Consider the following 26,317-nt stretch of genomic DNA (forward strand, 5'->3'; position numbering starts at 1 on the left):
TTCCTATGTAAATTAGGTGAATGTACATCCAAACTTCTAGGTGTTATCATTGAAAATAAACTTTCATTTGACCCCCATATACAGCAAAATATAAAGAAAACTCATCAAAAACTTGGGACTCATATAGAAACAAACATTTTTTTTATTGCAGCAACCAAAGCTACCCTTGCAAAAACATTTTTACTTCCCTCTCTTCTGTATGGTGTCCCTATCTTAACTAACTTACAAAATTCTATGCTATGCAAGTTGGAACAGTGCTACAACAAAGTTGCAAAGTTTTCCACAAACTCTAAACATCACACACACACCACTGTAAACCACTCCTAGAATTAAACTGGCTTGAAATACCCAACCAGCTTGTCTTTATTCAGCTATCCACCTTGCACAACTTTATTTTCAGGCCTACTGCCTGCCCTGCACTAGCCAGACTAGTCACACCTTACACGCCAAACCGATCCCTATGATCAGAAGACAAAAATCTCTAAGCTATCTCAAAACCCACAAGAAAACCTGGTCTCTAGCTACCAGGTTTATTCCTGGCCTAACCCATTTCAAAGCCTCTTTAAAATATCATCTCAAAAATACATGGGTCTGCTCCTGCATAAAGCCTGCCTAATGCTCAGATCTTCCTCTTCTCTCACGTTTCAATCCTTCACAGACTGCAAGATCCTAAAGCTCTTCTAACTCCTTCTCTGTTTCTATACCATGTTCTTAAGCTGCTGCTCAGGCTTTATTGCTTCTATCCTTCCTAACTCTCTCTCACTATATGTCTGCATCACTAACTTTCTGGCTGCTATTTTCTACATTATGTATGATGAGAGTGACTATTATCGTCTGTAATGTTTTAACTGCATAAAGCTGTTTAGATGTGTAGTAATATATTACATCTTGTAGCAGTTTGTTCTTTCAACTTATTTTTTGTATAGCATTTCTAATGTAATCTTTATTGTATTGGATTATATTCCATTTGTATTGTACTGTATGTGGAGCTTTTCTCCCCAGGCCTCTGTTGAAAACGATTCTGTAGACCCAGTCAGACCACCCCGGTAAACAAATGTCAAATAAATAAAATCCTATTTTAGATGTTGCATACAATGTTTGCTATAGGAGCACATCAGAATTCCATGGCATGCTGTTAATAAAGGAAAGGAGATCTGTACCTGCACAACTCAGCCCTGTGTGGTTCCAGTCTGCTCTATGAGGCACCCATCCAAAGTTGCTCCATCTGCTCAGCTGTATGATTCAGAGACATTCACTGGAGCACTTAATGTGATTCAGATTCAAGTTATTTATGCATGCTTCTGAATCTCATGTTTTCTGAGCACTATGTCTGCCAATCTAAGCATAGTGCTTTGAACTGCCCCACCTCTGAATTCCAGCTGCTGTGTCAGACAATATCATTTCAGAAGAGCAATGGCAAAATATGTAGCATCCATGGATTGTTAATGTTTCCTGCATTTTTTTCACAGATATTTAACTTTTGACCACTCATTTCTAAGCTAAAAACAGATTCATCTTCTCCCAAGAATGCAGCTGTACCCCAATGGCATCATACCTATTAAATTCCTCCACATATTTTTGACGATTGTGGTAGTCAGAGATAGCTAAACATTCTTCCCAGCACCTTTGCACGGTGCAATTCTCCAGCTTCAGGTTGTAGTGTGTGATTTCACCTTCCTTGTATAAATTCAGAAATCTCACCTAGAGAAAAAGGAAAAGGATTAACTTTAAATTTAAGGTAGAGGGTATTCCAAACTTCTAAGGATAATTCCATTTAGTTTTAACTGGATGAAGAATTAATGTTATTTTGCAGTAACAATTAGATATATATCTTAATAATGCAGCAAAATCATAGAAACTCTGATGGCACATCTTGAAAATAGAAATGCTGATTATGAAACACAAAACTCACAGCAGTGAGTATTGCAAGCCCAAATGCACTCATAAAAACTGCCCATATAAAGCTGAAGTTCATAAAATTAACAAATAACACATGGAAAATATAATAGCAGCATACCACATCCTAGAATAATAATAATACCATACTACATCTGGGAACCCAATGCCAAAAATAATAATCAGTAATAGAAAACACACAAATGATACATTGCCCAAAGCCTTGCAAGATTGCAGAATAAGCCTCCCCATACAATTAAACTATCAGTATATGGTTATGGCAATCACGTTTGTTGAAGGCCTATAGGCCATAAGCTTAACAATTAAACTGATTAACAAACCTAGGTGACACACACACTATCCTTCTGCTGGTCTTAAACCATGTTTATTTTCAAACTGGTCTGCATGACTCATCCTAGTCCTGATTATAAGCCTCCAATTCTTTTCTTATTCTCACCTATCCATCACCAGCCTACAAATGTTGTTCATAGATTTCTCTCAATTATATGTATTCACTTGCACGTTCTTCATTTATCCTTAACCATGAACACTTCTCATCAGATAGCATTTGTACCAGCTCTAACCACAACTCTCATTTTAATCCCATTTGCAAATGTGTTAAACTTGCTGCATCTCCAGTGGGATATTAGACTTTCATGTGTAAAACAGAATTGATCCTAGCAGTAAATGATATGGTCATCCACTGGATGTATTTTTCCCTGCCAGCCAAGTGTGACCACCACTGTCTGTTTTGGGCCAGTTAGCCACTTTCCTATCCACCTCACTTCCATACTGTGTACTGGCCTCACTAAACTTTGATTTACCACAATGTTACAAGACTTGATGAAAAACGTGCATGCCCAGCTAAATGACTTGCACCGCCTGTGTGATGGCCCAGACATAGAAATGGATCAAAAATAGACATGAAGCACCTCTACTGTATAAAGTCATATTGTTGCCAGTCTGCAAGACCATTAAAATTAAAGAGACTGTAACAGCCTGCCATGCAGAATTTTTTCCAGTACTTTATTGAGACAGAGGTGAGGGTAACAGGCTTGCTGTAATTTGGCTCCTTCATATGCCTGTTTCTATGCAATGGTTCCATTTTTGGCTTCTCCTTTCTGTGCCTCTCGACAATGGTATCATTGTTACTGTCCTCATGCCCTGTGACATCATTCAAGTTTCTAAGTAGCACCTGTGTCAGTGGCTAGCCAAGCACCACTGAGTACTTAGAGAGCTAGTTGATCAAGTCCTTGTACCTTATCTTCTGAAATATGTATGGACTCCCCTATGGCCATTGCACTATCTACACTTCTGCCACTATCCCACCTACTCATGATAGCACATTACTCTTCTTTTCCTTTGCTAATAGTAAAATGAATATTTATTTTGCCTGATCTCCATCCTCATCATTGTATCTACCATCACTTTTTTCACATACTTTACTGTTGTTCTGTTTCTGTTTCCTCCTCTCCACTATTTCCAAGCATTTTATTTTGTGCCCTCTATTGTAATTCTGAGACTCATAAGCATGAGCCCCAGAATTATGTAAAAAGTCAGAAAATACAGGACAGCAATCAATGTTGAGCATTGCTGTTCTTTCTTATAGTTTTTTTTTCTTTCCTTCCCTTTTTTGTAGAGGCAAATCCCCTGCACCTTCTGATGTGAGAGTAGACTCACTATGTCACCCCAAACATATATATCCCAATTCTAAAATCATCATACTTCATAGAAAAGGGAACATTCTGAGAAATGGCAATCTTGGACTTAATGTATGCAAGTCCTCATTTTGATAATTTTGTCTTGGTCTTCTATAACTGGCAGTACAAGTCTTAGAAAATCAAATGGTTACCTTCATTGTCTCTACTCCGTATCCCATTATCTAAATATTTATTTGTTATTACTATGTTTTTCTTCTAACCTTCATTTTATCATAGGAGGCTACTAGGCTATTGATCTGGAGGTCATTTCAAGCATAGCCGTTTCATCCCAATTTAATACAATGATACTCTAGTCAATACCTAGGATTGTATTTAGTAATGACTGTCAATGTCCAGGAGGGTTGTGGGTGCTATCCCAGGTAAGAACTTACAGCTCCCCATTCATTTGTACAGGTTCCTTTTGAACAGTGTCATAGAGGTGCTCTGTTTGACATGAATTGGCTTATTTCATAAAGTTCATAAGTAATTATACAGCATTTAGGCCATAAAACAATCTAAGAATGCTAATACAGTCAATTCCAGTGAATACACCTTGACACTAAACCAAGGGTCTAACCTCTTTTTAAACTAGAAAGCAGATCAGATTTCCTAATACTCAGAAGGAGTCTATTCCACAATCTGGGAATTAACAGTTATATATCTAGATTTCAGAGCAGTTCTACCAGTTTTAACTTTAAACATAAATTATGTTTATGTTCTCTTATACTATCATTAATATTAATATCGAACATAGTTTGGAGCAGTTCACTAGCACAAACTTTAAAATATCCTGAGTATATCTAAACAATCCAAACTTGGTTTGTGACTTAATATGGAGTTGACTGGTAAGAGAAGTTTTATTTGAATGTTATCACAGTTTTTCATTGTTTGTAGTTAGGAAGGGACTGCTTGTTAACAAGATTTACTTTGATTCATATTTTGTTGTTTTACCTTTAATTTCACTGTTGGTTATTAGAAAGGCATGGGTTTTAGACAGGCAAACTCTAGCCACGGCAAGGGGCCTAGACAGCTATAAATTTGCACAGACTGCAGAGAGGAAAATCCAGAGCATATCTAAGCAATTCTATCTTGGTTTGGGATTTATTTAGCTTTACTGTTAAAAAGTAGTATGACTGTGAGTGATAAGAATCACAACTATTGTCTGGCTTGCAGAACTTGTATGGTTAGAACAAATTTACTGTACTTTATTTAGTTGTATATTGCTGATATGATTTTTGTCATAGAAGTTGATTTAAGTTCTCCTTGAATTCTGTGGATACTGATTTTGATTATTCTTTTCTTTTGCAATATTTTATTAATTTGAATTTGAATATGGATTCCTTAAATAAGTATACAATTAATGATTTGCTAATGCACAAATATCTTGTACAGTGTAATAAATGCTATGCATACTTAAAGGCAACAGCTGATAACACTGGTGAGCTGTGTTCCTCATGTTAAAAGTTGGATGATTTGCTTACTATTGTTAGAAGTAAATATAGACTTACTGATGATGATTGCACTTGTGCAATCAGCATGGCTTGGAGAACTGTTGTTTCATATATTAATGACTGGACTGGTGAGATAAATAATGTTAGGCAAAGAACAAATAGAACACATTTAGGAAATGATGCATCTATTTTCTACAAAGACCATTTAACTCCTATGAAACAAGACAATGCCCCTGACAACTTTGGTATCCTGCATGCAAGTATTCAGCAATCTAAAATCCAGTTTGTTTAGAAGGAAACAAAAATAAGAAAGAAAGGAAGAAGTTCATAACAAATAACAAGGAAGAAAAAGGAACTGATTAATGACTGTAAAGGAAAAAGAATACATAGTAAAAAGGACACTGCTTCGTTATGTAACACACAGGTTACAGAGCATGATGATGATATTTATATATCAGAAAACCCTCAGTGTACAGAAAAAGGCATAATTTTTCCAATGGAAAAGGTAGAAAAAAGAGGCTAGGGGCAGGTGAAAAGGAAGAAATCAAAATTGAACGTGGAAGGATTGAAGAACATTACTGTAAGAAAAATTAGAAAGACAGATGTTGGCTACATGGCTCAAGCTACAGATTTACAATACCAGCTAGATGTGAATTTAATACACAATGAAATGGTAAAATTAATAAGATTAATAGTGATGAAGATCTATCCTTCGTAACAATTGATAGAGCAGATATTACTGTATTAGAAGCTGAAGATTCTTCAGAGCTGGCCAGCAAAGATATTCTTGTAATTGGAGACTCAATTATTATAGGAAATGATACTTATATTTGCAGAGATGATGATGAGCATTGAATAGTGTTATACTTGCCAGGAGCAAGAATAAAAGATGTGAGACAAGCCTTGGAATGCTTTAATGTAAGGAAGCATGGATCTGTTTTTATTCATGTTGGTACAAATGATGTCACCCACAAGGATTCTATGACTGTTAGTAGGGAACTGATAGCCCTCTTAGACAGTACAGCTTGTACTGGTGTTAGGACGTACTTTTCACAAATCACCTATAGAAAGGATAGTCAGGTCACTGTGAATGAAAAGATTTTCTGGGTAAATACCTACGTGGAAAAATGTCCTCTTTAAAAAAAATTTTGACAAACACTAGGTAGGATTTTTGCCAGGTCGAATATTTACCGGTTCACAGATAGCAACATTTGATGCATCTCTGATGGTTGTTAATGCTGGGAGCATTAATAATATTTTTTTTTTTATTGGAAAATTTGCTACATTCCCACAAGATTGATGTTACTGTTTGTGAAACATGGTTAAAGAACAATGACTGGAAACAATTCTGTCAGGATATAAATGATTTTACTGTAACAGATATTCTAACAAAAAATCTGGTGGAGGTGTTATGATAGGGATTAAAGATAGCTATGAGACCTGTGATTATTACATGTTCAATAATAATACCAATACTATAGACTGTGTAACCATGACAGTAAAGACAACTCTGGAACATATAACAATTGGTGGAGTGTACAGACTGCCAAAGTCAAGTGCAGATGACCTAGAGGAATTTATACATTTCTTGCATGAAACACAGGAGGGAAGAATAATATTAGCTGGGGACTTAAATTTACCAGAAACAGACTGGAATAATATTGATTCAACAACATTAGTAAGGAAATCATTCACAGTGTATATTAAGGAACAACAATTGCTTCAGATTGTAACAAAACCTACCAGGAGATGGAACATACTAGACATTGTTTGTATTCCCAAAGACATGACTAACTTCAAGTCAAGTTTTACCACTATTGATGTGCAGTGATCATGGAGTTATAAAGGTTAATTTGTTGGCAGATAATTCTGCCAAATGGAAATCTAAGCCAATGCACAGAAGGTTAATTACAGATTATATGGAAGCAAAATGGTCACTGTATAAAACTAACTGGAGTGGGGTGTTCAATGGAAAAACTGCAGATGGAATGTGAAACATTTTGAAAGAGAAATTGAGTGCAAAAAATCAAATAAAATCTTTAACATCTGGATCTAGGCATACATCAGGGGGGGATATATTTCCATAAGAACAAGATATCTGATTAAGGTGAGCGACAAAAAAATATAAGAAATGGAAGATAGGTCGAACTACAACTTTGAAAACTGAAATAAACAGGCTGAACAAACAGATTAAACATAGTGTGAGACAAGATCAAGAAAATTTTGAAGAAAATGTATTATTTATTATGTATTATATTGAGCATAATAGGAAACATTTTTATAGATACATAAGATGTTGAATGAGTAAAGACACAAATTGATAAACTGTGTGCAGATTCTGAAATTTATTCTCAGACACAACAGATTATAGATACTTTTACAAAATCTTATGCAAAACAGTTTGGCTCCACAAAAGGGGTGACAAGTTGTCAGAGTGACATCCAGTTAACTCCAGATACTGGAATCAAATAAAATTATACTGAAAAAAACTGCGCAAACTGGATCCAAACAAAGCACAGGGAGGAGACAGAATTAGTAATAATGACCTGAGAACACTTCAGGAAGAACTTACAGTACCATTATATCTACTATTCACTAGGTCATATAGATATGAAGAGATTCCTCAAGATTGGAGACATGTGCTTATTAAACCTGTCTTTAAGGGAAAGGGGAGTAGGACAAACCCAGAGTCATATAGACCCTTAAGCCTACTTTCATGCTGTGGAAAAATAATGGAGAAGATAATATTGGATAAGTTATTGTCAGAACTGTAAAGATTGGGACTTGAAACCATATATCAGCATACATGTACTGAAACAGATATACTACCACCTATAACATGATGTTCTATAACAATATAATAACAGTTATGAATGAAAAATTGTGCAGTGGTGTAATTTATATAGCTTTAACTTCATTATTTGACAGAGTCATACACAAAACACTGATCAATAAATTAGTACAACTAGGTATTGATGTACTCTTGATAAGATGGATAGCTGCATGACTTACAAATAGGACATGGCAAGTATCATAAAGTAACTGGACAGATGAAATCCTTGGTTACAGTCAGGGTGTCTCACAGGGCTCTGTCCTAGGCCCTCACTTGTTTAGATTGTATCTTTCAGGTCTAACATTTTCATCTGAGGTGTCCTACAGTCTCTATGCAGATTACTTGAAATTGGGTAAACTGATTGCATATGTTACAGATAAGGCATGTCTGCCAAAGTACCACATTTATCTGTACTGAATTGTATTAAATATTATTGGCCTAGTTAGAGATTTCTGATATACATTTATTAATATTATCATAATCATCAACTGAGGTAAGAGCAAACCCCGTCTTACAATTATCAGTTATTTGTTCATCCAGCCATGTTTATTATTGGGAAATTTGCAAAGACAATACTAAACAGCAGTGGGCTCAGCCCCTGCTGATACAAAACAAGGATCCGAATATGACCTTGAATTGAGGCTACTTGCCTCCTAGCCAATAACCAGTCTGTAATGCAGTTAATGAAATAAGGATTTAATTTATCTCGTAAAGAGTATCATGTACAGTTGTATGTAAAAGAATACCAAAAGCCATGACATAACTAAAAATATAACCACTACATGCAGACCTAAATCAGTAGTTATGGTATTATGGTCATACAATTCAACTAAATTAGTTAAAGTAGATTGTCCAGTCCTAAAGCCATTTTGATGTAAATCATATAATTTATTTAGGACTCTGTCATGTATTATAAGTTTTGTAAGACACCTTTTAAAACACTTCTCCAAAACAAGATTCAAAACTATAGGGCGGCAATTATTCATATCCATAGTCTTTGCTTTTTCAAGTACTGGGGTAACCAATGATTACTTTTCAAGAAGATGGCACCATGCAAACCTTCTCATTAAATATTGTGGTTAGAGGTCTGACCAACAAATCTTTTAATTTCTTTAATAAAATTAAGGAGAAGTCATCCAGACTTGAAGGAGATTTATTTTGGAGTTTGTTTATAATAGTCAAGAAAATCCTTTTGCATCTAATTTTGAAAATATATATTTATTATTACCAGCAGCAGTTGATATATCTGAAAATGCTTATTAAAAGCATTGGATATTGACATAGGACTAAAAAGCTAATGCCATTTGAATCAATAAATTGAACTTAAATTTGAATTCTTCCTATGCAAATCAATATATTTATAACAATTCCTTTTATTATCAGTCATGGCCAAGTTTATTGCATAGTCTAAAGTTCTCTTATTTATATTATTCCGCAACACTTTTGTTATTCTATTAATTTATCTCTTGTTCTGAATGGACGGAGACTTTCTATACTTCCTGAACAGCCTTCTTATTTTCCTATAACATCTAATCACTTTTTATCCTACCAGTATGGAAACTTGTTGTGAACTTTAATATTAACACAGGAAAGCTCCATCCATCTTCCAATTTATATTATTAATACTATTTTTAATAAAATTATATTCAATTTTATTGTGATTATAATATTTCAGTTTTGAAAATGTAGGCCTTACAACCAAGATCTCAAAACTTAAAAGAATTATGATTAGACAGCAGAAGCAAAGATCACTCAGCTAGTGCCCTGTGCCAGTACCATGAACCACCATCCCACCACTATCAACTCTTAAGGTGAAGAACAAATAAAAAAATATAAAGAAGGGTGCAGACAAAAAGTGGGAGACATAAAATTTTGTCTAAGCAATGAAGGAATACTGGTTGGCTAATAAGGAGGCTAGGAAAGGAGTTGCAATAGCAAATATTAGGGCATCAGAGGCTTCCAGCTCCTGGAATGTGAGACAGTAGATGTCAGTTTCCTGATCATGATACGTTAACCCCTGGCAGACCTGTTTGCAACTGAGAAAGTGATGATGAGCAGCATTGCAGACACTGGCTTCAAATGTGGACAAAAACACATTCTAACCTCCTAATGTTGATTTTACTTCTATAATAATAATAATAATAATAATAATAATAATAATAATAATAATAATCATCATAATAATGAAGCTCCTCTGCAATGAAAATAGTGGTGTTTAGAAAAGATGGTTATCATAATTCATTGAGATAATTGTAAATATTTCTGAATCATATCACCATGCCTGACTTCATAATTTGCATCAAGAATGGCTCCTGTTAATATGTTGGCACTCATTTTCATGTCATTATGCAGTGCTCCCTGCTTGCATGTCACCACTTACTGGACTATTTCACATAATGTGCACTATTTGTTTCTGAGCACCCTTTGTCTTTTTCTATACTATACTGAAATATATAACCAAATATATTTGTTATTGTTATATTTCTTTACATTAATACAATTTTGGTTTCTTATCCAAAATGAAGTGAATGCAAACAAGTTGTAAATATTGTAAATTGTTTTTATCAGGTTAAGGTTTGTCAGACATTGGTAGCACTAGGGAACTTTGACCATACCGTAGCTGTTAATGCTTTTCACACATATTTTGCAACATATATTGACAATGATGTCTTATCTAAGTTTTTTAACATTATCCAAACACATTGTAACAACCACAAACCAAGAAGTACAAAAAATGCCTCAAGATCCATTGAGCTCTCACCACTACTTTAATCAACACAGTCTTTTAAACAACGCATGTGTTGCAATAAAACCAACATAAATCCACATAACTCTAAGCACTTTCATCCCTCTGAATTCAGGAACTTTTTCAAGAATAAACCAAAATAAATGACCTCCCCATTTTAAATACAATCACAATTAACCATGTGATTCCCCAGAATGGCAGCACCACTTAAAGAAAAAAATACACCATTAATATGCTCCTATTTTGCTTTAACAACTTTTAAAATACCCTATAACAACTGCATTCAGATACAAATAATCTTTAAAAGGCCCTTCCATTATATGTTTCCTTTCCCATTCCACCATCACTATATTAGCAAATAAGGACCCCACTGGTGACCTCATTGCTACTTTAAAAGGCCCTTCCATTATGTGTTTCCTTTCCCATCATGATCAATATCATTCTGAAGAATAATTACATCCTTTTTGATGTCATTATCTGCAAATAAATGGGGCAGCTATCACAAAGACGGAATCTGGAAAAGAAGATTAGTAAAGCAGAAGTTAAAAAAATAGAAGTTGAAATTATGGAGTGCCTGCAAAGTGAAGGAATTAATGTAAAAGGTCTAATACAGACTACATCACAGCATGATGGAGTGAGTCCCTAGAATAAGCAACAGCAAGAAGTTCAGGAGACATCTGAAGAAGAAATATGGACATGGAAAGCAAAAGAGATTTAATATGGTGTAATATTTATGAAAATGAAAAAGCAAAATTAGCCAATATAAAAACAGCAGCACCAAAGATATTTAAAGTGAAATACAGGCAAATGAATCCGGATATGGAAAACTTTACAATACAAAAAATACAAAAACTAAGAGGAAAAGTGAAAAAGAGATTAGTAATGGAGAAGTCAAAGAAATAGAAACTGAGATTATGGAGCACCTGCAAAGAGAAGAATTCAGTGTAGAAAATCCAATACAGAAAGTACCACAACAGGATAAAGTAATGGATATCCAAATTAAGGGGAAACCAATGGAACAGGAAGCAATTGGTCAGGTGCCATATCAAGATATTTTGGAGGCTTCCACAGGGAAACCAGTATAAATGTTCACTTGAAGCTAGATAGCAAGGAAAGGAACAGGAAACTGTGGAAAATCTGATGCAATGTTGAGGAGTGATAGGCCAGTGAGTTCCCATATGACAGAGCAACAGATGACAAAGGATGAAATTGAAGAGAAGGTGTCACAGCAAGATGCTATAGAACTTTCTATAGAATGCCCACAGGAAATGGAAAACAAGGGATGTGCCTCAGTTTGGAAGAAAATGAGCTAAGAAAAGAGTTGCTTGATTTAATGTACACAGATAGATATATTAAGATCAATGAGAGAAATAGACTGCAGAATGTCAATAAAACCCAAAAAGTAAGAAGTCTGAAAAAACAAATGAATGCAGTAATTAGAACTGTCCATAAATATCCATGTGATATAACAGAAGTAAACAGGATATATTACTGTGCTGCTAAATTAATAAGTGATAAATTTCTACCACAAGAACACAGGGTAGTGAGGGAAGGAAGGGCAGAAATGGAATGCCATCATGGAAGTATCGAACAGAGAAAACTATAAAGCAATTATGACAAGAAGTGTCACTGTTAGCAGATTATAGAAGAGGGAATATATCAACAAAAATACTAAGAAAGATAGATGTGATTAAAGCAATGCACAGTATTAGAACAGACCAGGATCTATCATGCTCTATCGCAAATAAACTAAAAATTTCAGCACAGGCAGAAAAGCTTAGAAGATATAGAGATAAATATAAGGGAAAAGTACAAAATAAGCAATTTATTGATGACCCAAAAAAGTTCTATAGAGAATTGGGAAGTAAGGTAAAAGGAATTGAAAGACCGCCAAAAACAAAAGAAAAAGATACATTTTGGAGAAGTATCTATGAAATCCTGTGGAACATAACAAATATGCTAAATGGATAGAAGAAGTAAAAAAAAAGAATAAGAAGTTTAAAGGTACAGGATTAAGTAACAGCCACAGAGATTGAAACAAAGTTAAGAAAAGCCTCTAACTAGAAAACCTCAGGTCCAGATGCAGCACCTAACTTTTGGTTAAAAATATTAACATCTTTGCACGAGGATTTAGCCATGAGTAAGAACTATTTATATGTGCACCCTGAACAGACACTACACTGGCTAACAACAGGAAAAACAATGCTCTTTCTTAAGAATGAACCTGCAAGCTACCCTAAAAATTAGACCAATAATTTGTAATCCGACGAAGTATAAAATATACACGGGAACTGACGCCGACAGAGTTTATAGTCATTTAGAAGAAAACTCAATTATGGCAGTAGAACAAAAGAGCAATAAAAGAAAGTCATATGGAACAAAGGATCACTTGTTAAATAACTCAGTAAGGAATCCTTTAGACGACTTAAATTAATCCTGAGAACAGCATTGACACTGAGGGGCAACATCCAAGCTATAAACCAATTTGCTCTTCCTGTCCTAACTTACATTTTTGGAATGACTGACTGGACCCAAAAAGTGTTGGATATATAAGATATTAAAACAGGAAGGATGCTTCATGCTCACCAAAAGATTTATAAAAATCAGTATATACCAAGATTATATTTTCCCGGTAAGAAGGAGGGATAGGCCTCCTTGAAATTGATTACATGTATAGATCTGCAATTGTGGGACTCCACACAGCTTACAATCACTTTGTTGATCGCACTTTGCGCGATTGACATTTGTGCAAAACTGCCTTTGGCCGAACTGAAATTACGAATGCCACAATGTCGAACCTTACAATAGTGAGCATTTGCTGTTGTAAGGTTTAACGATGTGGTGCAGAGCACACTATATTGGGGATCGGGAAATATACCCTATCCCTCACTGTAGTGCAGTCTCACAGTCTATATATAAGTAGGAGGGGTGTGTAGGGGGGCTTGTTTGTTAATGTTGGGCAGAAGTGCAGCATTTCAGTAAAGTCGACATTTTTGAAATTTCGACTTTACTAAAATGTTGCCTTCGACATTTTTGTGTTCGGTGTTGAGATTTCCGGACATGTGATTCAGACATTCTAACACTCGAATGGAGTAGATTCAACTATGTGATAGTAAACAACTCCACACATATCTACTGACCTCACAAGATTCAAGTGTAGTGAAAGTTTTAAAACATGAGGAGAATAAATCTAAGATGACTTCTCAGCTTAATTTAGCAGAAGCATATTGATGTCAAACAGGAATGAAAATCAAACCAGAAGTAGATAGAAACCAGGCAGCAACTGAATGTGCTAAATAACAAAAGAAAGAATCTAAGGTAAAGGACCAGAGGAGAAGGCAAGAAATGTGGAAGAAGCATAAATATAGTTGTGAGTACAGAAAACCTCTGTAAGAACCTCGTGATGAGGAATGAACACAGGAATGGTTAAGGAGAGGTGAATTCAAACCAAGAAATGAAAGATTAATATTGGTAGCCCAAGATAGTGGACTATGTACACACTGGTTTACAAAGTCTACTGAACATGTGGGAGAAACAGACAAATGTAGGTTTTGTAAAATCAAATGGGAAATAGTCACACACCTTGTTGCTGGTTGCAACACACTAATGGCAGAAGGACTGTATACTGAAAGGTATAATAATGTGGTGAGACTGTTGCACTGGGGATTGTGCAAACATTACGGTATCAAAGTGGCTGAAAAACACTGGAAACATGAGACACAAAGCATCATAGAAAATGATGAAGTTTATATCACATGGAATCACCCATTACCAACAGTTCAAAATATAGATGCTAGAAAACTGGATATTTTGGTCCAAGAAAAGAAGACAAATGTAGCATTTATCATTGAAATTACCACACCCAGTGACTACAGTGTCTTGTGTACAGAGAGACAGAAAGTCATAAAATACCAGGATCTGCAGGCAGAAATGAGAGCAATGTGGAAAAAAGATACCTAGACAGTTCCAATAGTAGTAGGAGTAACCGGTCTTATAAAAAAGAATCTATAATCGTATTTAGATATGTTACCAATCCAATCAACCCGGTACGAATCACAGAAGGAGTTATTAATGGGAACATTGCAGGTGCTACGAAGAGCACTTTTGGTTGGCATCAAATATTGAAACAATACTAATTTCATGAGTTTTAATCGTACTTTGACTTATGAATGGGGTCCATTCCCATCATGGTATTAGAAACCCAAAATATTTGGAGAAATTAGAAAAAGGAAGAGGTATCAGCAAGGCAAAGTCATCATCACTTGCAAAGGTGAGTGCACAGAGACAGGGAACAGAACTGTTCCATAGGATCATGGCAGGTGAATGTGGTAACCACATCTATTTGAGTAGTCAAGGATCACATCCTCCAGTGTCAGGGTGTAACTTCTATGTTGTGAATGCTGTAGCCCTAAGGTATCAGCACTGGAGGGGTTCTGTTTCATGGTTGACAAATCATTTTGGAAGCATGTGTGGGAACCCCTCTGTGGTCCCCGTGTAGGGAGACAGGAGAAGTTCAGTCTCCATCACCATGAAAGGCCATCTCCTACTCCAGGGGAGTAGGATGGCATGAAACTGCATACCCCAGAGTGGCTGACTCTGTGGGGTGCACTGTGCAATATCAATACCTAGGGGCAGAAGCACCACCAACAGAGGGGACACTGAGGTTTTAACAAGAGCAGTGTATGCCAACTGCATAATCCTGACTTGAGAATGCTCAGTGTGCATCTATCCCCTAGCATGGCAACAGTGAACATTTCCCAATATTTTCAGGGATGTGTAACTTGAGTGTGACTAAATGGATAGTGTGTTCAGTGCTAAACACGAGGGATGCTGGAGCTTCATCCTACCCTTCTTACATATTCTCATCTGACAGATGTGTGTTTTCTTCCAAATTTAGCATTTCTGACAGTGTCATTGTGTCATTGGACTGAGTCATATGCATGGTAACATCACCATCAACCACAGGTTGACCCACTCACCTCAGGCATGTGTTGAAATTTTCTGCTGGACTCTCAGCCCATTCACATTAGTGGGTTACAATACTACAGTACTAGAACATGTAAGTACTAATCTGATGAATCACCTTCAGGTACTTGGGAAATTGTCTCTAGCCCAGTTGTCACATCTAAACTACAATCAGGTATGAGGGTATTTTCATCTACCCCAGACAGGATACCAGTAATTCCTCTACCTCTGTGAAATGTATCATATCAGTGACAGTCAATGCATCTGTACTAGTGCTCTATTATGACCAGCCACAGCACTGATGTCTTGCACCACTCTCTAGCACTCCTGATCCCAGAACGCCATCTCTACTTTAGCCTATTCAGGAATACACATGCCATGCATTGCTAGAGCCTGTCATAACAGCTCTGTCTCTGGTGTGATAAATCTTCTTCCTGTTGCCATTCTTTCAGTCCCATGACAACACATGTACACCTATGGGTTGCACAACTGAATTAGTGTGTGAGTATGCTTGTCTGCATGACTGCCTTTGTCAGTCATTGATGTCTTAGCACAGTCCCCTGCCACAGTTTGGTAGCCACAGGCCTACATGCTAATCTGCTGTCACCATTTAAACTTTGTGCCATATTGATAACAGGAATAAATAAGGTACTACTGCCTGCCATCTGTCAGCACTATGGTGACAACACACGCTGTGATGTATGTACTGGGGGCCTCATATCAGCATAACATACCTTGCAGTATATAAGACTTACCATTGACTTCCCACAGCCCTTGTCAGAGCAGGGTCACTACACAGCAGTACCTGTCCTGCCCTTGGGCTCTCTTCCCTGTCAGGAAGCACACCCCCCACAGTAGGACTGTATCCTGTTCTACCCTTGGGCTCTATTCCCTGTCAGAATGCACATCTCTGCCCTTGGGCTCTGTTCCCTGTCAGAATGCACACCCCTCACAGCAGGACTGTAACCTGCCCTGTCCTTGGACTCTGTTCCCTGTCAGGATGCATACCCCTTACAGCAGGACTGTAACCTGTCCTGCCCTTGGGCTCTGTTCTTTGTCAGAATGCACACCCCTCATAGCAGGACTGTAACCTGTCCTGCCCTTGGGCTCTGTTCCCTGTCAGAATGCACACCTCTGCCCTTGGACTCTTCTGTCCTCTGTCAGGATGCTCACCCCTCACAACAGGACTGTAATCTGTCCTGCCCTTGGGCTCTGTTCCTGTCAGGATGTACACCCCTCACAGCAGGACTGTAACCTGTCCTGCCCTTATTCTCTGTTCCCTGCAAGGATGCACACCCCTCACAGCAGGACAGTAACCTGTTCTGCCCTTATTCTCTATTCCCTATCAAGGTTAGCACATTGTTAGTCACATACAGTTAGAAGCTGTGGTAGTTATACTTTCCTGCTGACCTATTTTTAATTCCTCTTTTGAAGAAAGACATTTTTTTTGTTAAAAAGCATCTTTCATTTCATTCCTAAGAGTCTCCTCATATTGTATATCCCTCTCCATCATTCACAGTGCAGCTGCTAATGCTACTTCAATTTGCCATGAAGCAGCCACATCCTTTTGAAGTACCCATGTGACAGAATGCCACTGCAGGGGCATTTAAACAACACAAAGAAGCAAGATGAAGTAGTAGCTTAATTTCTAGCAAAATCTGCTACATAGAAAGTGTATTCTTACAAAATAAGCAGAATTTATCACATGCAAAATTATATCGGAATTTTAAACATTGGTAAAATATTCCTAGTACTTTTATAATAACTCAGTTATCTCTTAATGGCATAATAATGTATTGCAAGTAGAAAGAACACAGATTTATTTCTTCTTTAACTTCTTTTGCATTAAAGTTTCAGGAAGTATTATTCATTAAGTGGTAAATAGACATCTCTCTCCTTTAGTTTTTTATCTGATTTTAATTTTGTTCCATACCTGGTCTGCAGGCAGTGCACATGTCAAGGCAATGTCATTTATCCAACATTCAGCAATCATCATGGCCTGAGGACCTCCAAATCCACGGAATGCTGTGTTAGAGGACAAGTTGGTCTTACACATGTAGCCCACTCCTCTAGTGTTTGGAACCTGGTATGCATTAGTCATGTGGAGCAAAGCTCGCTCCATGATCTGTAAATTAAATTGTGCACACATTAATTTAACTCCATACATCAGAACAAAACAGAAAAAGCAAAGAAAATTAAATCCAAAATGACTGTTTAATTCAAAGAACATTGGAACTAGGATTCATTTTAATTGTAGATGTACACTTTTGTTCTTTATGCTAACTATTCCATCTTTTAAAATGCCACCTCCCTAGTAACCAAATCAGTGCTCTAGCTTCCTTTTCTGAGCGCAACCTTCCATCCCTATTACAATCTGCTGCATACATACAGAGGACTAGTGAATACTTTTCTATTAAACATGTGAAGGCATAAACCATGCTGTTGTGAGATTCAAAAATGTTGCACCCAGTGCATAGGACCAATGCTCATCTAAATCATCATGAACATTCATCACAACATTCAAATAAAAATAGACACCAAATAACAGTTTAATACATAACTGTGCACCAAGTCATAGAAAACACAACAAAATATGCTCCATAATTTATCTACCTGTGTATTTAAGTATCTTTTTTGTTTATTTATATTACTAGTCAGTCAGAATAAATGTGAGAATCCCTTACTTGTTCCATAATTCCCATCTCTCCACAGAGACTACTACATAGTATGGCAATTCACAGATGTGTCCCTTCACAAGTAGATCCCTGTTTCTCCAGTCAAGGTTAAACTCTCTGCCTTATATGCTTAAAATACCCCACAATCAGGGAGTAGAGTAGATGAACAAGGAGCCATCACAGTGACACTGCCTGTTGATATGGAATAAAGGAGACCTCAATTTCCCATGCATATTGAGATGTCAAAAATCAGGAGACAGAATAGGCAATCTGCAGGGAGATATGCCCTGCCTCCATAGTGACATGCATCTCAGATACCCATTCTCTATCTCTTATGACCACTAGTTACCTATCAGGAATTCCCAGTCTGTACTGGTAATCATGACTAACTGGGTCATGTCTCAGTACATTTCTGTTCCTTCCACCTTCAAAGGGGCAAGTAAACAAATGCCTCAATTTCTCTCCCTCCCTCCCTCCATCATCAGCTTCTCCAGTCTCTGGAACAGTACTTAAACCTAACTCATCTGGGTTGCAGTTCCGGCTTTATTCTTCTGTGCCATAGGATTAATGCATAGTTATGGAGGACTAAAAGCAGTAGTACAGTTGAAAAGGGAACAAGATGTGTTTAGGGTCAGTGTTTGTAGCAGCAGTCATGCAGGAGTAAGAACCAACCACTACAATATATCAAGGATCATAAGAGCACTACAGCTGTAACCAACTGCTGCATAAAGCACTCAGAAAACATAATAAATACAATGGTTTCATGTGGATGCATTGACCCTTGAACAACATTTGCAAGGCTGGTGCTGCACGATTCTGATGACCAGCCTGAACCATTGAAAATGAAAGCCATCATGGCAGTTAGTGTCCAGATCATTTAGAGAGAGTAAGTTGAACTATGCAGCAGTTCCTGAACTGTGCAGCTTCTTATGAAGATAAACATACCCATGTGCCCTTCACCTAGGCAGATAAATCACCCCTCATAAATGACTTCCATACAAGATGATAACTGACAAGCATTGTTGGTACTAATGACTGTACCCATGTTGCTATCAGGGTGACAGATATGGATGACATGCATAGGCCAACCATCTGGGTTACTGCTCATCCAGCATGTAGGAGGCATAAGACTAACCATGGAATATATCCAAGGATGCAGATGCTAGGAATTTGGTCAGAACAGTGGACACATTCTCTTGCTTCTTCTTTCCAATAAGTGCCATGAGATCTTTAACATCCTGCTAAGCTACTACCAACTTAGTGAGTGCCATGTGTATTGAGAATCACATCATTTATTGTCTTTGTGGTATACAGAGGTAACGGCTTGATCTTGACTCAGCTGACACACATTCAAATAGCAGATCAGGTACTGGAGATGGCATTTGAGTTGTAGAAAGCTCCCAATAAGCCATGACATTGCAATGGTCAGTCAGCAGTGACCACTTGATCACCCAGCATTGCTCTCAGCCTCTTATCGGCAGAATCAGGGACACTTTTTTTTACATATTGCTGCAACTATCATATAAAGTTGGCAGAACAAAATGGCATGAATTAACTTGCTTTTTCTGAAGTCAAATATATGATTGTAATAATAGTGACTGTTAACTGTAATTAACCACATTTTCTCAAGAAATAAGATAGCAGTTTTAAAAATGGCAGAGCAAATATTACAGCCAAAATCAGGGACAGTTGAGAGATACTTGCATTGTCAGGTAGCCTGACAGAAAAAAAATAGATCAACATTCCTAGACTACTTCTGATGCATCTCCTAACCCCAAATCTTGATATACCCTTTTACATGTTTTCCTTTATTATTTGACTACATATGTTATAATTTGTAGTATTTACAGAGAGTCAAAGCCTGTTCTGTTACTCAATAGTTGCAAGACTAGAAAAGCTTCAGAACACTTTTGACTACTTGCATTCAATATTTGTCCCTAGAAACACTTACATTGGTGTTTTGAAAGCGACCATAAGTTTAGGCCACCAGAAAAAAGAGGATGTATTATGCTTGCTGTTACCTCTGAAAATCAATGTATTTCTCTGTAACTGGCATCTCGCCAGAATGTTCAATGTTAATGTTATTTCCACTAACTGAGAAAGCGTTAACCCCTGTTCCTAGTCCTTTCACTTCCTGTAATTATATGTGCTTTTCTTTCATGATTCCTGCTTTTTGTTCCTATTTTGGTAGAAAGCCATACTGTAATATGTTTGCTTTTCTAATGCAGCAGCACTTCCTGTCTTTCTTCTTTTGCGTTACAAAATATCATGCCTATACTTTTTCCTTACTGGATTCCTCTGACACCTTCTGTGTAACTCCTCCCAAACATTTTTCTTCACAGTTTCGTTCTCTCTCACTCTGCACATTCTTGCTTCTGACAAGTCTCTCATTATCATGAACCTCCTCTTGAACCTCCTTTTCATCCTTTACTTTGTCTGCTCCTTTACCTTTCAAGTTGTAGTTTACAGCTAGTAAACAGTGTCTATCTATTGGTGTTCCCGTTTAATGTACCCCACCCTTATTATCAGGTTGATGATAGTAATTTGGTTGGTCTCTTTCATTGCCTCCACCCCCTATCATGCACCATTCTGTTTTTTTTTTCTGTACCTTGCAAAACTGCCATCCCTTCTTTTCTTATCCATTGTGTGGGCTGTAAATCCTGGAACTATCACACTTTAAAATCTTTCTTTGATTGCCCAGCTATTCATTCTGCTACTCCTCATACTATCAGGCCCCCTCCTGTTTTACCATTTTACCCATAAACCTTCTGGTATGGCTTAGTAACACACTGTCAGGTCATGCTCCACTCCCAGTGTGGAATTAATTAAATTTCTCAATTCAGAGGTTCCAGTTTTCTGCTGAACTGCCATACAATAGCAGACTTTTCCTGAAAATTATAATTTTACATTTTCAGAGATAACTTCTTGAAAGCAAATATTTTTCCATTCTGACGCCATTTAACAAAAGAATGTTGGTCGAAATGTTAAGTATTCAACTGAAAAATTGCAGATGATTTTATAGCCCCAGTGAGATGCTTAATCAGATTGCCTTCTAGGAGGAATGTGTACCAAATAACTGTATATATATATATATATATATATATATATATATATATATATATATATATATATATATATATATATATATGGGTCTACCTGACAACACAGACACACTACAACACCGACAACGAAATCACCAATACCACATAACCGAAAGTTCACAAACACAAAACCTCACATGCCCGACACACCACAATCCCGACAATCAACAAACAAAACAAATCCCCTGTCCAAAAAGCACATGCACAACACAAGCACACCAAAATCCTTACAAACCCACACTAAACCTTACATACACAACTATCTATAACCTTAACCCAAATCCTAACCCTAAGGTCCATCACTATCGCACACTCACCTAACCCGCGCCCTAACCCTAACTCACTTAACCCGCCCCTAACCCTAAAGACTGTCACTATCGCACACTCACCTAACCCGCGCCCTAACCCTAACTCACTTAACCTGCCCCTAACCCTAAAGACTGTCACTATCGCACACTCACCTAACCCGCGCCCTAACCCTAACTCACTTAACCCACCCCTATCCCTAGAGTCCATCAATATCGCACACTTACCTTACTCGCACCCTAACCCTAACGTCCGTCACTACCTCATACTTACACAGCCTTTTCACATGTCGGTGTTCTCAGCGTCGGGGTTTTCATCTATCGGTCATCTCAGTTTTCTATCTTCTGGTGTCGGTGTTCTCATCGTCGGCGTTGTCAGCTTTCGGCGTTGTCAGGTAGACCCATATATACATATATATATATATATATATATATATATATATATATATATATATATATATATATATATGTGTGTGTGTGTGTGTGTGTGTGTGTGTTTGTGTTTGCATATGTGTACATATATACTTATACAACGGACAAGCCCCTATATAATAACTCTCAGGGAAAGTGAAGTGTCATGATTGCCACATAAGGGGAGCTGGTATCTTGTTCTGCTCTACATTTTCTCTTGTGTACAGAGAATGTGATGAAAAGAACATGCAAAAGGCATAGTAGACATGGGTGGTGCAGTGGTGCAGCAGTTAATGTTGTCACATCACAGCAAGAGGTTCTCCGGTTTGATTTTCGGCTGGGGTGCTTTCTGTGTGGAGTTTGCATGTTCTCCCTGTGTTTGCATGGGTTTCCTCTGGGTACTCTGGTTTCTTCCTGCATTCTAAAGGCAAGTAGGTCACAATGTGCTAATATTTACTACTCTTTCAGACACATGTAACAATGTTTTACAAGTTACGCTTATAGCCCACTTTAAAAAGTGCTCAGGCATACAGCGTTGATTATTTTATCTCTTGTTTTAGAAACCAGATACTTTTCCCAGGTACAAAGACGTGATTTTTGCTATCCAGGCAACTATTTCTTATTTTCTTGACCTGCTTGCTGCAACTAGAACAAAAATTAATCAGATGCTGTATTTTACAAGAAGGAAACTTAATATAGCTCTTGATAAGCCTACTTACTGGTATTTCTGTGTTGTTTTTAGTCTGTAAATTAACTTAGCTATTAAGCAATCACCCTAGCCTTTCCTCACCTTATGCAAGGTCCTACTAATGTTAATTTAATCTAGTTATATTAGAACCTGCACAGGCTGATATTATGTGGATTATGACTCCAAATACCTAGGTACAGGAAATTACCCTAAAGTTGCATACTACTTGTAAATTTCAGTTGTTGTTTATATAATGTAGTGGCTTTTGTAATCTGTATAGGCTGATATTTAATGTGTTTCTGCACTATAGTATACAATAATTTTCTCTAGCTAATGAAAGCATTAATTGTTGCTGTGAATGCTGTGAATGTTGTATTTAACTGTTAATCTGCTCTGTTGATATCTTCTTTATCTAAGATCCTAAAGTGAATATTGATTAGTTGAAGAAGGTTGTAGGGGGCTAATGATTTTTATGTGCCCCACAATATTAATTTTTCCAAGAATCTATATGATATTTTTCTGTGTCTAGCCTGCTTTGCCTCTTTACATTCCACTCAGATACTGACTTGCACTCCTGCCCACCATTTCTCTTCCCAATTTTGTAAAGACTATAACCTAATTTGCCAATTTTTATTTATTTGTCTCTGTCTCTTTTTCAGCTTATAAGCCTAGTGCTGTGACACAGGCTGTCCCCCTATTCAGCAATATAGCAACAAAAAAGAAATCCCTACTGAACTGAAAAGAAAACCCCACCTTTAACCCTTATGTGGACTACCTAGAAGTGCTTCGCTCAGCCTCACAGTGTAGGTGATATCCTACATTTTTACAGGTTTAACTATATGGTAGTGAGTGCTTTGGGTAACCTATTTGTAAGGGCCAGCACACCTGCGGACCTACCCCGAGGCTATCCATTCCCCTCTTTTATTATTCTTCTCTGCCTTACCTCTGATCAAGCTTTGTGAATTAGTGTAATTCCCCTCATAGGCCACTAGAGGGCATCAGAACACCCGGCTTTAAAATCTGTATTCTGTACTTAGCTGAACTCCTCCAGCTCTATCAAACACCTACCTCCAGCTATTCCTGTAGGATCTTTACATCCTGATATCCCCCCTCCCCCAGAAAGGCATAAAACAGGGATTTACCTTCTTGTATTAACAGTACTTCATCTAGACAGCTCATTCATTTTGTCTCTTAATTACTCCTGCTTCTGGGCTCTTTACTAAATACCTACTCCCCTATACACCTAGAACTAAGGACACCCTTTACATTTCTTGTTTGGAAAGTAATTAAAGAAAGTGCCACATACCTACTCAAAGCTGTACAAATCTCAGTCTCACTGAATAACTGATTACCTCTCAGCTTCTCTCAGCTGTAACCCCCTCTATTCGCCCTGCGGGCTCACTCCGCTCCCCTACCCTACCCCCCAATTCCCAACCGCCCCCAGGGGTCCTAAACTTATACTTCTTTAACCACACCCTCTCTCCCAACTATCCAATCTAATACTTCAATCAATCTATATAATTTAACCATACCCCACCTATTTCACACTTCCCACACCTCCTACATCCAGTACCACCTTCTAAACCTCTTAAGATAATTCAATACCTATCTCTGCTGCCACACAAACTTTATAATATCCACACTTTTCCTTTGTATTTCTTACCCAGTTCCTGCTATAGCTATACAAGAAACTCTCTAAAATATGTCCTCAACAACTAATCATAGGTTCATAGGTTCATAGGTTCGTACTAGGCTATCTGCCCTAGGGCATTTATAAGCCTAGCCAGAGTGTATGTGGCTTACACCACCCCTTAGGATGAGAATACTACGCCCTTTTAGGGTTTAGTTTACTATGCCTCTGTCTAGTAGTGACAAAGAGATGTCCCCCGGGGTAAACCTACGATCTCCCATCCACTCGTCGAGATTTCTCTTGAATAGAGTCAGTGAGGGGCTCTGCCTAACATGGACTGGGATTCTGTTCCAGAGTGTAGGGAGCCTCTGGGTTATGAATCTGTCCCTCCAGCACGTTCTATTTATTTCTGTGTTGAGGTTTAAGTCACTTGTTCTCATGGCTCTGATGGATTTGGATTTTCTGAGGTGGAGCATGTCCATTAATTCAGGATTGGACATGGCCTTGTACGTCAGGCACAGATCACCTCTGAGTAGGCGGTATGCGACTGAACAGAGCTGGAGTTTTTTCGGTCGGGCAGCATATGACATATGTTTAAGACCCTTTATCCTCTTGGTGAGGAACTTTTGGGGTCTTTCCAACTGCTGCAGGTGTCGGGTGAGATACATTCCAAATGGGGCATTGTACTCAATCATTGGCCTGATAAGAAAAGAGTACAGGGGCACAATGACCTCTCTTGATCTAGATGTGAAACCCTTCATGATAAGGTGGGCAATATAGAAGGTCTTCCTAACCACTTTGGCAATGTGAGTGTCAAATGAGAGGTTACTGTCAACCTGGGTCCCTAGGTCCCCGATTTCCTCTTCCGTACTTAATGGATTACCGCCTATGTGGTAATTTGTCGGTACCTTGTTTTTCCCAAAGGGTATGACTATACATTTTTTGGCGTTTAGCTTAAGGCCATGGCTCTGGCACCAATTATCCATTTCTATGAGGCCTCTCTGAAGGATGTTTGTGTCCGCTGGAGTATCAATTATGGCGCCCAGTTTGCAGTCATCTGCGAACTTTGTCAGCCACAATCCTCCTATGTTTGCCTGTACCTCGGAAAAATAAATGCCGAACAAGAGGGGTCCCAGGACTGAGCCCTGTGGGACACCGCTTGTGACTGGCTTAGAGTCTGACATAGCTCCAGCAACTCTGACCCTGTGGGTTCTGTCCTTGAGCCAGTTTGCAACCCATCTTGTGACATATGGGTTTACATTTAAGCTGGTGAGTTTGTCTATGATGCCCGAGTGGGGTATTGTGTCAAAGGCTTTTGCAAGGTCAAGGTAGGCTGTGTGAACTGCCTTACCCTCATCAATGGCCTTAGTGACTGTTTCAAAAAAGTCGACCAAGTTCAGAAGGCAGGATCTGCCCTTGACAAAGCCAAATTGGGTAGGATCCAATGTGTGTAGGTCCCCAATGTTTTTGTTTATGAGTTCCATAATGATCCTCTCCATAGCTTTGCAGACCAGGCTCATCAGGCTTATGGGGCGGTAATTTCCAGGGTCCGTAGAAGCACCGCCTTTGTGAAGTGGGACCACTGTTGCCGTACGCCACTCTTTGGGTACGTATCCTGTGGTAAGGCTAAGATTAAACAGCAGCCTTATGTGTGGGTTTAGTTCCTCTTGGAGTTCATGTAGCACACAGCCCGGGACACCATTCGGTCCCATTGATGCTGTGTTTTTAGCTTTAGAGAGGGCGGCTCTCACCTGGGCATCTGAGATGTTAGGGAGGCTACACTCTGCTGGGATAGTTATTTCTCCTTTTGGGGAGGAGAAATTTGCACTGAACCTGTCTGCCAGAATGTTGGCAATGTCAGTGGGTTCAGTGTATTTTGTGTCATTTTGGACTAACTCTGAGCATATCTGGGAGTT

The 26,317-nt window shown here is 37.9% G+C and overlaps 1 protein-coding gene across 1 annotated transcript in view; it reads right to left on the bottom strand.

The window, feature by feature from the left end:
- Nucleotides 1-26,317, bottom strand: part of LOC122791686 (xanthine dehydrogenase/oxidase-like) — a 1,688,659-nt gene that overhangs the window by 478,006 nt on the left and 1,184,336 nt on the right. The window contains exons 26-27 of the mRNA XM_044059558.1: nucleotides 17,525-17,716; nucleotides 1,556-1,701 (exon numbers count right to left, since the gene is read on the bottom strand). Coding sequence (XP_043915493.1) covers nucleotides 1,556-1,701; nucleotides 17,525-17,716 — 338 coding nt within the window. The remainder of the gene's footprint in view (nucleotides 1-1,555; nucleotides 1,702-17,524; nucleotides 17,717-26,317) is intronic.

Source organism: Protopterus annectens, chromosome 1.part2 (genome assembly GCF_019279795.1).
Source record: "Protopterus annectens isolate FY-2018-M chromosome 1.part2, PAN1.0, whole genome shotgun sequence".
NCBI classification, from domain to species: Eukaryota; Metazoa; Chordata; order Ceratodontiformes; family Protopteridae; genus Protopterus; species Protopterus annectens.